This window comes from Camelus ferus, chromosome 3, assembly GCF_009834535.1.
Source record: "Camelus ferus isolate YT-003-E chromosome 3, BCGSAC_Cfer_1.0, whole genome shotgun sequence".
Classification (NCBI taxonomy): Eukaryota; Metazoa; Chordata; class Mammalia; order Artiodactyla; family Camelidae; genus Camelus; species Camelus ferus.
In genome coordinates this window covers 39,999,569-40,013,599 of record NC_045698.1, presented here as the reverse complement: position 1 = coordinate 40,013,599, position 14,031 = coordinate 39,999,569, and the positions used below count along the sequence as shown (strand labels likewise).

The 14,031-nt window shown below is 36.4% G+C and overlaps 1 protein-coding gene across 2 annotated transcripts in view; it reads left to right on the top strand.

Annotated features, from left to right (window-relative positions):
• DEPDC1B (DEP domain containing 1B) overlaps positions 1 to 14,031 on the top strand; it is an 80,822-nt gene that overhangs the window by 35,869 nt on the left and 30,922 nt on the right. For both annotated transcript variants that reach the window (XR_004317031.1, XM_014562761.2), the window contains exons 3-7: positions 1,971 to 2,106; positions 6,044 to 6,171; positions 7,124 to 7,254; positions 8,094 to 8,141; positions 12,504 to 12,644. Coding sequence is in view for 1 of the 2 variants with exons in the window: in XM_014562761.2 (XP_014418247.2) it covers positions 1,971 to 2,106; positions 6,044 to 6,171; positions 7,124 to 7,254; positions 8,094 to 8,141; positions 12,504 to 12,644 (584 nt within the window). In the remaining variant the exon portion in view is untranslated. The remainder of the gene's footprint in view (positions 1 to 1,970; positions 2,107 to 6,043; positions 6,172 to 7,123; positions 7,255 to 8,093; positions 8,142 to 12,503; positions 12,645 to 14,031) is intronic.

Here is a 14,031-nt window from a genome sequence, read left to right as displayed (position 1 = left end):
GACCCGGCCGGTGCTATGTAATAAAGACCCTATCTTCTCGGGGCCCAGGGAAGTAGGGGCTCCCTGGTGTCTCTTCAGTCGCAGTTCTCCGCATATGAAATTCTGCTTTGGTCTGGGGGATATTGCTTGTTTCTGGTTGTGGGACTACAAGAAACATATTTTGAACCTAGGAGGAAATTTATAGATCATCCAATTTAATTCCTTCATTTGACAAGGGAATAAATTGTGATTTTGAGACACTTTCACTTTCCTGAGGACATACAGACAATTTGTGAGTGAGCCAAGGATGGAACTCAGGTTCATACTTTTCACACCATAGTTGAGGGATCAGGAAGGGAAGTAAGCAGTAGGGCGGGGTGGGGGCAAGGGTTGTGTTTAAGTTTTAAAGGACTGAGAAGCAGGTGGTCTGTGAATTCCCTGCAGTTGTATGCAATATTATGTGAATGTGCGTGTGTGTGTGTGTGTGTGTGTGTGTGTGTGTGTGTATGTGTCTGTTTGCATACATATGCTATAGTCTGGCTGGAAATAGGACTTTTGCTGTGACTATTGGCTTCTAAGAAATCAGATTGAACTTCAGTAAGCCAGCCTTTACTTACAAAGTAGAATAATTTTCACTGGCTTTAGAGATTCATTTAATTTATATTTTGGAATCACCTGGAAATACCTGCCTTGGTAACTTAATTACTGAAAATTTAAGCAATCTATCAGTTTATCTTTAATTTGATTTAATGATTTCTAGACTGCATTTTTTTCTTACTGACTCAAAACTGACTTTTCCAATAAAATGCAGTTATTGGATGTTCTTGTCAGAGAAAATGAAATTCAGCTTTTCTCTGTTAGTCATCCTTGTCAAGTCTATTGTGCCTGTTTTTAAAATGTCTCTCCGTAGTACTCTCATTGTTTATCATTCTCCTGGTTCACCCTGACACAGACTTTCCTTGTAAACTGTAGACATTTTAAGATTCTTTATTTCTCGTATTGCCTTATGAATAAGGTCCTTATAGCTTATGGGTATCACAGACAAGATTTTAAGCCTTGATTTTGGCCTAAATAAATAAAAAGTGAAAATAAAAAGTCACTATCTATTGAATTTCGTGTCAATTTTAAGAACTAGAGTTCTTGCATCTTTTTGTTTTTGTTTTTTTTTCCCAACACAGTGCAATGTATCCCTTTGCAGCAAGCGAACAGAAACAGACCCTCTGAGGAAAATGTATTTAGTGACCTCTGTTGTTCTTTATCAGGTATGGTCTAGACCAGTTCAAAGAGAGTTAGATTGTAGCTTTGGCTTCTATGTGTTTGTCCAAGGAGGGATGATGTTGATACCAAGGGGAGATGAAATCAGAGAAGAAAGCACCAGAAGGCAGAATAAGAACACTGGGAAGCATTCTGTCTCCTCCAAGATGGATTTTTACACCGAAGCTTCAGTCTCAGTGTGGCTGTTCAAGGGAAGGAGGATTAATCTTTATGAGGAATAGTTATGAACATGAACATTAGGCCAAATGGCTTTTGTGCTAATGTTTGTTTCCTCAGCAAGTTTTACTGAAGATTTCTCTATCGGTAATTTCTGTTTGCATTCTTAGCATCTATAAACTTCAGCTGGAGTTATGAGGCAGTGAGGATTTGAGCTGGGTGGAAGAAGTGGCTTCCCCTAGCATCCCATTAAGGACATCTTTAATCACGAAAATTGAATGATAGGACAAGGTTTGCTTACTTATCTATTAAAAAATGTGTCACATATTTGATTCCTGTTTCTCTTCATAAATGTTATTTGATGAGCATAATGAATGAAGGTTTTAAAAAATCATATATTATTGGGTCCATTTAGATGTGTGTAATGATTTAAGTATGAATTCATTATCTGAAGTTTGGAATTACATAAATTCTCAAGAATACAAGAAGTGGGGGCTGTTGTTAAAATAGCTGTGTCTCCCACTGACTGCAATAATAGAGATTTTCTTCTTGATTTTTAGATTTCCTCCTTCCTCACCCCTGAAACCATATCCAAAGAGGCCCCCATATCAAAAGGAGGTTATTAAATTTCCAGAATGGAATGACCCCCCACCAGGCACTTCACAAGAGAACATCCCGGTGAGGCCGGTTGTGATGGTAAGTGTCATTATAAGAGAGGAGGACAGGCAGCAGGAGAGATAAGAATTAGTCTGTGAACCAGCAGGCTTAGTCCACTTCTTTCTGTGGTCCCCTGCGAGCAGTGGCCTGAAGACAATATCTTACGTGTCAGTAGCTGAGAATAACAAAGGAAGACTGGCTTTTGCATTTCTTCGCACTTGCCTACTGACACTTTGAATATATGGTAGCTGTTTTCATATGTTTAGACTGAGCAGTTTTCTGTTAAAACTCCCTTATAATTTCCTTTTCCTTTCTGTTCTGTAATTTGCTCTTCTCCCTCTTGGTCTCCTCTTCCTGAACTTTGTTATAATTATTACCAGTTGAAAGTAAGGAGACTAGGGGCACGGGGTATTGTGGAGTGAGCCCTGGCACAGTATATGAACAAAGGGAGAGTCTGCTAATCTGGGGAAATCTAAGCTCATTGTAGAATAAACTGCCTTTTTTGGAGTGTACTTTTTCCTTGAAATGTCTCCGGTAGAAGACTACCAAGATTGAGATAATGCAAAAAAATAAAATGCAGACAAAAACTTTTATATGGCAGTTTTTAAGAATTGTACCAACATCAGTGTTTTAAGTTAATCTATTCTTATAGAGTGAGCTATCCAGTTCATATGTTTGCAAAGATATGATGTAAACATTTTTAGGCAATGTAATTGAAAGAAAAAAATTTTTTTTTTTACTGAGGTATAGTTGATTTACAATGTTGTGTTAATTTCAGGCCTACAGCAAAATGGTTCAGTTATATATATTCTTTTTCAAATTTTTTTCCATTATAGTGTATTATAAGGTATTGAGTATAGTTCCCTGTGCTATACAGTAGGGCCTTATTGTTTATCTGTTTTATATATAGTAGTGTTTATCTGTTAATCCCGAACTCCTAATGTATCCCTCCCCCTGAATTTTTTTTTTTAAAAGAGGTTGTATTGTATCTCAGTTTGGAGAGAGTAATTAACTAGTTTAGGTTTTATCAAAGATAATTGAAGAAAAAGAGTGATGCCAGTAACAGAAATGGAGGATTTCATATGAACTTACAGATTTGTGAGGGACAATGATGAGTTTAGTTTTAAACATGTTTGATGATAAAGGTAGATTGTATTAAATGGAAGTGTCCACCAAGTGGATGGAGATAATAGATGTGGAACTTAGATGAGAGGTCACATTTAAATGGCATGAACATGTTCATTCGATAAAGGTCTACTGAGTGTCTGCCGTGTGCCACGCAGCGTGCTGGGTGCTACAGGTGCAGTTGTAAGTGGTACAGTTTTTCCTCCAAAAGGGCTCATGGTCTAGTGAAGTCTGTACAGTGAGGTTATTAGAAATCAAAAGTGGAACCACCCTGAAAGAGTGAGCACAAAGAGTATTGGAGGATCATTTAATTCATTACAAATGAGGAGAACTTAGTTAAGGTCTAGCTGATAGTTCCCATGTTCAAGAAAATTAAGATATAAGCTCCATGAGGTCAGGTTCATATTTTTGAAAATCTGTGTTTAAACTCCTAATATGACCCCATCAGGAGAGTGGTGATTCAACAGACATGTTTTCATTATAAGGTCACCCAGTGTTTTTTATACAACAGAGATAAAGTCCCATATTAAACTAATGTGTATACATCGTTGGTATAATCACTTCCCTTTTCTGTTCTCTTTGGCCCTGGGCAGTTGTAATATTCCCGGTGTCACTCTGGGAAGACCGGGTGCTCGTTGGCACACTTTCACGCACCAGTGAAGACGACGCTGTCTTCTCTCTTCTGTCTTCCATTTTCAGTCTCTGATTTTTCAGGAGCCCTGCAGTGATATGCCAGCATCTCAGATTCATCAGCCATTTCCCCCAAAGCTTGTCACGTCCCTGGTCGTCTGTCTGTGTGCATATTTCTGGTAACATTGCTCTCACCTTAGCTTGTACTTCCCCTTCAATTAAGTGGTGGAGATTTGAGCTCCTCACTTGTTCTAATTCCGCTAAAGCTTGGGCTGCTGCTTCTTGAGGACTGTCCCAAGGAAGAGCGACGGTGCAGGACCTGTTTGCCCCACTGGACCTTGATGCGGGTTTTGGATTGAGGAGGCTGAGTGTGCATGTGCATTGATGGAGACGTTACTAGACAAGCAGTCCATCTTCCTTGGGGAACTGGAGCGCATCTTTATTTCTTCCACCTGCTTCCCCTCTTTCTACCTCTGCCTCCACTCGGCTTGTGGGTTTTTGTTTTGGTTTGGTCCTATCTTCTCTCTTGCCTAGACGTTATATAAAGTAAAATGAAGTACAGCAAAAAAAAAAAAAAAAAAAAAAAAAAAAAAGTATTGCGTTTGCTGAGGGGTGGGGTAACACGGGGAGTCCCAGCATGGCCTCTGGAGACTGACTGCTGAATCTTGGCTCCTCCCTTTACTACCGGGCGAACTTGTTTCTCGGTTTCATTCACTGTGTTTGTGTCACAGTTTTCTTTTTGGTGAAAGTGGGACGATAACTCCCCGCTGGGGTAAGGTAGTTGTGAGAATCGAGTGACTTCATATCTGTGAAGTGTTGGGAATGATGTCTGACACGGATTTTCGGTAAATGTTAACTACTATTACTGTTATTAATGAATTTAAGATAATTGTTTACAGTCAGAGACAAAAGAGAAAAATTACTCATAAGATCATCAACAGAGAATTAATATTAACATTTTTGTTGTGTTTTCTTTTTCCCATGCATATTTTTAACACCAAAATGAGATCATGCTGAACTGTTATGTAGCCTAAATTCTTCACTTAGAATGTTGTACTACTGTGTCCATTTTTTCATGGTATTAAACATTCAACACCATTTTTAATATCTGCATCATGTCTATAAAGTATCCATTTTATTTATCTAGTACTTTACTGTTAGATATGTACCAGATTTCTAATTTTTTGGTTTGTGTATAAACAATATAGCAAGAAGTATCTTTACAGATAAATAGTTGAACATATTCATGAGTATTTCTTTAAGATAACTTTTAGAAGTGAATTTGTTTGGCAAATGCAACAGCTGGTATTCCTGCCTTCAAAAATGGAAACCTAATTTAGATACTTAAAACAAATTCACAGAGCCATGTGGCCTTCAAATTTCTTTTGAAATTCAGTAAGTCTCCAAAAAAACAAAGCCAAAAACCACATCAGAAAACAACTTTCCAGCTCATTTTTTCCCCAAATTTATTTTTCTGCATTCACACTTGTGCAAAAAACTATTATAGAAACTCTTCATAGATGACTTCTTATATGTTTTGCCCTTAAAAGTTCGAAGTTCTTTTCTGTGATAACCAAAAGGAAGTTTAAAGACTTGTGTGTAGAAAGAAGGGAGACGCTAAGAATGTCGAATTGGTAAAGCTCTGTGACTCTGAGCAAATTACTTAACCACTCTGGGCTTTAGTTCTTCTTCCTGCCATCCCCAGCTGTCTGTGGAGCTCTTGTTTCCCTGCCTTCTTCAGATGCCTAAGATCTGGGGGCTGCTATCTAACATTGTGCTTACTTGATCTTTCCTCATGAAAAATAGAGAATTCTTGAAAATAATAGACTTCATTGCTATTTTAAATGATTACTTAATTTGGACAGTGTGTGAATTTGGATAGATATTCCTCAAGTTAATTTTGAATTAATAAAATTTTACTTCACTGCTACTTCGCTGATTAGGTGGAACTCCCACTAATGTCATGCTTATTGCCTTTGCTCTTTTGCAATTCTTGAATTTTCATTTAAGATATGACTTGATTTTTAAGAGCCGTGCTTTATTACTCTGTGGTCTATGCAAAGAAAGTTAGTTTATATTTCAAATTCTTATTTTAAATCAAGTTAAAAATAACCAAATCAAGGAATTTGTCATAAAATCATACCACTATTGAAATATTCATTCTCTCTCTCTCTCTCTCTATCTCTCTCTCTCTCTGTCTCATCCCCGCCCTCCCCATTAGAATTCTGAGTTGTGGTTCAAGCGTCACAGTATTGCCATTGGAGAGGTACCGGCTTGCCGCCTTATCCACCGTAGGCAGCTGACAGAGGCCAACGTGGAAGAGATATGGAAGTCTGCGACTTTATCCTAGTATGTGCATTTGACATGAATGAGGTCTTTTAGCATTTTTTTGGTTTCTATTTTGCTTCTCCACGACTCTGTACATATTTAGTTTCCTGAAATTATGTATAAAAATCTCAGCTTTGCATTACTTGGAGCTATGCTGCTTAGCAAACATAATTAAACTGAATTCTGGGAATTTTCTATTGTCATCTATATAACAGTTAAGAATTGAGCTTTAAAAGTTCTTAAACTTTTGGTTACACTGAAATCTTAAACTTAATGAAACTTATAATGGAAAATTTGGTGTCCTAGATATTTAATGTACTACTATAGGTAATTAAAGTTAACAGTGTTAGAGCAAGTTTTTTTTCCCTCACAAAGATGTACTAGTGTCAGTTTCTCACTGTTGGATAACTAGTTCTTGTTATTATAATATTTTACTTAGAAAGTCATTTTCTTTACATTCAAGGTGTTACGTTTTTAAATTAGTGAAGCAATACATTAATGACAAAAGGATCTCTTTTAAATTTGTTTTATATAACTCAATTTCTAGCTTTTTTACCCCATGAAGATTGGGTGAAATGCACGAAAACAGTGCATTTTAAAGACAGATCTTTTAAGATAAACAGGTTTATACTGTATAGCACAGGGAAGTATACCCAATATCTTTTAGTAGCTTATGGTGGAAAAGAATATGAAAGTGAATATATGTATATCCATGTATGACACTGTGCTGTATGCCAGAAATTGACACAACATTGTAAACTGACTAAACCTCAATTTAAAAAACAAACAGAAAGATTGATCTTTTACAGTGTCAGTTCTTGGGCAGATAATTTTTTTTAAACATTTTTTTGTTGAGTTATAGTCATTTTACAATGTTGTGTCAAATTCCAGTGTAGAGCACAATTTTTCAGTTATACATGAACATAGTAATTTTTTTAAAAGTAACCAGTTTAATGATTATTTATCTTTTCAGTTTACAGAAAATTCTTGGCCTGGATTCCTTAGAAGAAGTGTTAGATGTTAAACTTGTCAACTCCAAGTTCATCATCCATAACGTGTACAGTGTGAGCAAGCAGGGAGTTGTTATCCTTGATGACAAGTCAAGTAAGTGCATAAAAGCCACTTGGCTCCCGGCTGACCCAATGCATTGGCTGCACAGGTCCACCAGCTTCTGTTTGACAAGCCCTACATAAGTTTAGTCCTCATTACATATAGCCTTCTCTCACTTCCTCAGACCTTTGAACTAGTTGTTTGGATTCAGGAAATGCCATAGAAAGATGAATGTCCAGGAGCGAAAGCCTCAGCAAGGTGCATCCAGGGGCTGGTTCAGTGTTAGCCACACCAGGCATTGGGTGGTTCTGTATCATCACCAGAAAAATCCCTTAATACCTAACAGATAGCTGTCCTCATACTAATGGCCTGTATTAATATGTCAGCAGAACTTTCTTGCCTTAAAACATTTTGAAAATTGAAACGTGTAAAATACTACTTATATTAGACATTAGACGTAACAGAATTTAGCTTTTTTTTTTTCCTTAAGGTATTTGGTGAACTTGTTTCACAGATGCATGTGATGACTCATATTTCTGCTTTTTCTATTTTTTTCTTTTCCTTCTATAATCCTTAGGATAATTGGCTTGTTAGTTTCTTTCTTTGGAACCAGCGATCAAAATTCTTCTTTTCCCTAAAGCTTTAAAAAGTGCATCCTGTCTTTAGAGAAATTTACAGGCATGATTTATATAAGCACGTGTTGTAACATTACTGCTAAGGAAACATTTTCATCTTTTAAATGTTCTGATACAGAAGTAGGTGATTTGTGATTAGCAGGTATGTTTCCTATTACTTGGGCAAGTATCATTCTTATGATACCAACTGTGTCTGTAATGCCTTGAGTTATATGCAGTTGAGTAAAACATCTTTTTATTTCTCTTTTTTTTCTGCAGAAGAACTTCCTCATTGGGTACTGTCAGCTATGAAGTGTTTGGCAAATTGTAAGTACTAATTATCGGTCAGTTTTATGAAATTAACAGAAATCAGTGCCCTGAATTATGAAATATTTTTGCTCAATGGCCTGAACATTGATTTGACCCCTGTGAGACTGGCAGTTAATTGTCTGGGGACTGCTGTGCCTTTAGTGATAAATTTGACTTAAATTTGACTGACTTAGTGAAAAGGCTGAGTTATAGAACATTTTAAAAGAAATTTCGTGCTTCTGTTTTCTAGTGGATGTAATCACACTGCAGATAAAGTCCACACTACTTCTGACTGCTTCATCATAGGAAAGAATAATTAGTAATATTGGACATAATGTTGTAATAGATAACTGCTTGTTAACAGTTTGTAGGCTTTTATTCCTAAAACGTATATTTTTATTCCTAAACATGTATTCCTAAGTATGCCTTATATTTACATCATCCGTTTACTCAGCAGGTCCTGTCTCCTACTGGCTTTTTATAGGACATTAGTTTAAGTTGGAGAGAGATGTTTTTAGAAGACTAATCTAATTGGTTTGCAGTATGGTTTGGAAGGAGGAGAGCCTGCGTGCAGAGAAACCAGAAAGGCTGTTTCAGCAATTCGGCTGTAAGATGAGGGGGCCTGGACCAGGGTGGTCCCCCTGAGGTCTTTCACAGGCAGATGAAATCTACTTCATTGGGTATCATAGACACAGTGAAAAAATGAGTTATTATGGTACCTTATTAGCATTACCATTTTTCTGAGGTTTTCAGAAGGTTTAACCTAAAGAAGGGATTCTAATGGTTAATGGCTTAACCCAAACAAGTGGGTTTAAGGAGAAGAATTCTAGTTATTCTGATAATGGTGATATTTGGTCTGTGGGGTCTTTTGAATCTCAAAGGTCACCACAGAGAGGTAGTTTCTTTCTTCCTTTTTGGGTAAGACTAGCATGTGCAGATATAGGTGTATAAACCCTTGAATTAGTAGGCTATGAATTATTAATTTAACTGATAGTTTTGTCTGACTATAGAATGAAGCTAAAATAACTGTTCAGCTCACTGTGGGTGGTCTCAGTGGTAATATATAGAAAATGATTACATACTGTCATCCTGAATACAATAGCAGTATTAGGATGTGTGAAGCCCAAAGTTCTCTGTGTTTAATTATTAAGATTTTCATTGGTTTTGGGTTAATATTTTGGAACCACTGAGATGTAGAGTCCTATGGTTTTAGGTCAGGGGAGTGCTTTTTATTCTTGATCAATCATTTGAAGTAAATTAATTTAAATTATATCTTTGGCCAGAGTTGTCAATGACAAAATAGAAAGTATAAATGACCCAGTTATGAATTTTTGGAAAACCAAGGATTTGGAAGTTGATTAGCTGGGAATGAGTGGAGGAAGCCAGTATAACAAATCTAGGCTATAATATGTTGTTAAATATATATTAAGGTGTGGTTATGATGATGAATTTTAATGGTGATCAAAATGTAATGAAGAATATAATTTTCCCTCACACAAGATGTATACATAATGCCACAAAACTTCTGCAGAAAGGTTAGAATAACTGGAATTGCTAAGCAATAGAGAGGGAAGATGTGAGGACTGACTTAGTAATGTTGTCCATGTATGAGGTGGTGTACGTTAGGTGAAAGTCCTTGGGAACAGGTACCCATCTCCCATGTATCAAGTGCAGTGCTGTCCAGATGATTGACACACCCACAGAGATGCTTGTTTATATGTCAAAGAAAAAAAGGTGGCCACAGGGCAAGGTCAGCCTTTTGAATAGTTTTATAAAATTAATTTTTCCAGATTGTCATTGGACCCCCCAGATTTACTTTGGATCTGTCAAAGTCATGGCCTGTTCCTTATCTTCCTTATCCTTAATGCGTCTAGGTTTCATTACAGTTGTCCAGTATGAAACAGAAAGGATAGGCTGATTATATGAGATTTTGAAGGCCTCTTGCTGCTATTTGTATTCGTTTACTGCTCGTCTCTTTCCTTTGGGCCCATCTGCATTTATTGCAGACCACAGGCCTGGGTACTTTCATTGATGGCCAGCCTCAGAGTTGGCCACAGAATGAGGGACTGATGCTAAATAAATACCAAACCGGTGTTTTTTTCTTCTTTGTGAAAAAATCCAATAAAGAATGGATGCAAATAGTTCTTTTCTAGAATTTTTCAGGAATACCATTTATAAAAACTAGATTTAAAAAATATTCTGGGATGGACCTAGAGATTATCATATTAAAAAACTAAGTCAGACAGAGAAAGACAAATATCATATGATATCACTTATATATGGAATCTAATATAAAAAATATGAATTCTGTTTACAAACCCCAGACTCACAGACATAGAGAACAAACTATGATTACCAAAGGTGAAAGGGCAGGGAGGGATAAATTAGGGGCTGGGATGAATAGACACACAGTACTACATATAAAATAGATAAACAAGGATCTACTGTATAGCACAGGGAGCTATATTCAATTTCTTATAATAACATATAATGGAAAAGAATCTGAAAAGACAAAAATACGTGTATGTATATGTATAACTGAATCACTTTGCTGTACACCTGAAAATAACATTGTAAATCAACTACATTTCAATAGAAAAATTCCTGAAATTCAAGATGATTGAGAAACAAAAGATCTTAGAAATATGGCCTCCTCTCATAGGGCTCTCTATCCACTGGCATTTTTAGTGAAACCTTTTTTTGTTTTTGCATATTTTTAAGAAGAGTGATGAAATGTTCACAAAGGGGTCTGACTGCTTAGAATGAACTGCATACTTATCCTTGGATGGAGTAATCCAAGGCTATGTGTATTGCTTACTGAGACATAGTAAACTAATTATTTCCACTGACTAAGTTTGGGGTATTTCAGAGGAGGAAGTGAGTAAAAATGTTTGCAGTTAGGTTAACAAGGTACCACACAAGATGTTTCATAAATTTCATTATTTTAGTCAATCAAGTTAAGTTATTTTATAAGAAGTATATAGAACATTAAAAGGTCAGAGAATTTTTAAGGAGATCAACAAAAAGCCATTTCACAGCATCCCAGTGGCTTGGAAATTTGCAGGCCCAGAATGCTTAACTGTTCTTTGTTGGATCCTTTCTCTTTAGTTACAGTGATTATGCAGGGAAAATTTCCTTTAGGTTTTCCCTCCTGCTTCATTTGCTCTCCCGAGGGTGGAGATCTGTTCGGGTACAGTTGCTGGTCCTGTGCGCTGCGGGCCCAGAACTGGCCAATATGGTTGTACCGTTTTCCTTCCATGCTGTGATGGAAGGAGGCGGGGCTGGCTCTGAGTTCCTCAGGGGGCCACTCGCCAGTTCCCTCTGGCACTGGCAGCTCCAGGTCGTCTCCCCATTGGTATTGTGGATCCTGTGGTCTGTGTCTGGATTGTTGGGGATGTTGGCTGCCAGCTCTGCAGAGGGCTAAGTGTATCTTGTTTCTCTTTGGTCCCAGATACAAATGGACCTTTTCCTTACTTTTTCTGGGCTTTTTTGGTTCCTTGGTTTTTCCAGGCTTCTTAGAGTTACTTTGCAATATAACTCTGCTTGATACACTATCCTTTTTTTTTTTTTAACTTTTTTTTTTTTAGCAGAAGCATCAGTTTATTTTTGCTTTAGTGTTATTTTAGATTATCATTCTGTTTAATAAAAATTTATTAAATGCCACTCTTCACTCAAAAGCACTGTTGACTCAATGAAACCTAGAATCATAGATCAAAGAATTGAATAGGAACTTAGAGATCATCTTATCCAGTTTCCCATAGTCTCTGTTTAAGTAGCTTTTTTCCCCCCTTTTTTCTTTTCTTTTTTTTTGGAGATAAACTATCTTTTGATGGTTGGGGATCAAATGGAGAGTTTTTAAACAGAATGAATTATAAGACAACAATGTAAAATTTTCAGAATATCTTTAGGAAAAAGTATACATTCTTATGAGTCTGAAATAGTTTAGAGGCCGAAGGTGATTATTGTGCTCAACTCTGATTCTAGGATTTTATAATATAGTAATGATGAAATAATGACAATCTTTAAAATTTGTTTTATAGCTTATCTATTACTTATGTAATTTAATTATATTGGTTGACTGTGTCAAGACTAGGAAAATACTGAGTATTTTAAAGAAAATCATCATGGTTTACACTTAATAATAATGCCTTTCAGAAGGACATAAAAGAAAGAGGGAAATGGAAGTAAGCCAGTGATTTTCCTCATTGTTTTGTAATAGATTTCAGTTTAGACATAAAGCATATCTGTGTAAGCAAAATGTATGTCCATTTTCCCCATGAAAACTTTTCTGATCTTGACTCTGTGTATACCACACATGTGCACAGAGACTAATACCTAGAGGTAATTGTCTTATTAATGTTTCTCTCTCTTTTTTAACAGGGCCTAATTGTTCGGATTTGAGGCAGCCTATGTACTTAGGATTTGAAAAAGATGTCTTTAAAACAATAGCAGATTACTACGGTCACTTGAAAGAGCCTCTGCTTACGTTTCACCTTTTCGATGCCTTTGTCAGTGTATTAGGTAGGTTGGAATATAACGAGTGCGTACCTTCAGTATTGATATTGAATCTTTTCATTTTTCACCATCTTGAGACTTCCATTAGCCTAACTTCCATAGTGTTTTTGAAATAAAAACTGATGGGTTGCTTGCCTCGTTGGAGTCCTGGTGTGTGAAGGAGGGAAAGAAAATGGCTAAACTCCTGTTATGAAACTCCAATACAGACCAATAATTTTTATTTCTTAAGAAAGAAGTATGTTCTATGTCATTTTTGTTCCAAAAAGTATAACTTCATCGGTAGAGAAGAATGTAAATTTGACAATTACTGTTTATGAGTAAATCTACTACTGTGGCTATGACTTCATGAAGAGTCAAGTGTGAGAGATGTATTTTCATTTAGAAGTCTAATTTCTTTTTATAAAAGGAACACGTTTTTGTAGGACTGTCTGTTATTTGTGACATGTAAAATAAATATTGTAACTATTGTTGTCTAAAACTTTTTGCTGTTTCTCACAGACTTCTACTGCATAATTTACACTGTCAAAGAAACATGGTAAAAAGGGGGAAAAAAAATCAAGATTATTGCTATAGGTCTTTCTGATATTGTCCCTTTCTTCCTGGAAATCAGATTCTACTGTTGCTGTCGTGACTGATCCGTTAAGTGTTATTGTTTTCTTGTCAAAAGGTTTGCTTTAGTGACCAGATCACTGTGTGGGTTTCAGGCTCTGTTATGTAAGTTTCTAGGAATTAGTATACTCTTGGTTTTGAGTATTGTGGGGTCCAGCAGTCCTTGCCTTCCCATCTCTTCATTTCTTTCCCTCCTCTTCCCCATCTCCTTTCTTATTTTCTTCTAACAAAATCAAGTATCAGCAATATGTGAGGAAGGTACCTGCTCTCTTAGCACATCCTTACGTTTTTAAGATTTCATAGGGTTTCTGATAATAAGAAGCAAAATAGAACAATTATAAATCCTGTGCATAAGAGTGCGTTTGTTTTCAGAGAGACCGGTGTCGGGAGCAGATGAAAGCCTGTTACTGTGTTTTGAGACCACTGGGTCTGCTTGGTATTTTGTTTTCCGCCAGGGAGGACTGGGGGCTTATGTACTTGGGAGCATCCTGCCTAATGATGAGGACTTGCTGTTGTGTAATGTGCATGAGGACTAGTTGAGTAGGTTCTCATTATAGCTGCTTAATGCCATTATGCCACTGGTAAAAGAAGAATTCTAAAGACAGAATTAAAAACCATTTCTTAGACATTCTTCTCATTTTTCATTTTCATGTTTTATGGTAAAATGATCTGATTTGGAAACAAAAGAACTTAGAACTTAAAAAAAAACCCCAAAATCCAAATTCCAACTTGAATCAATTATATTTGTAATGTCACTTGTCTGTTCTGGCCTAATTGTTCATTT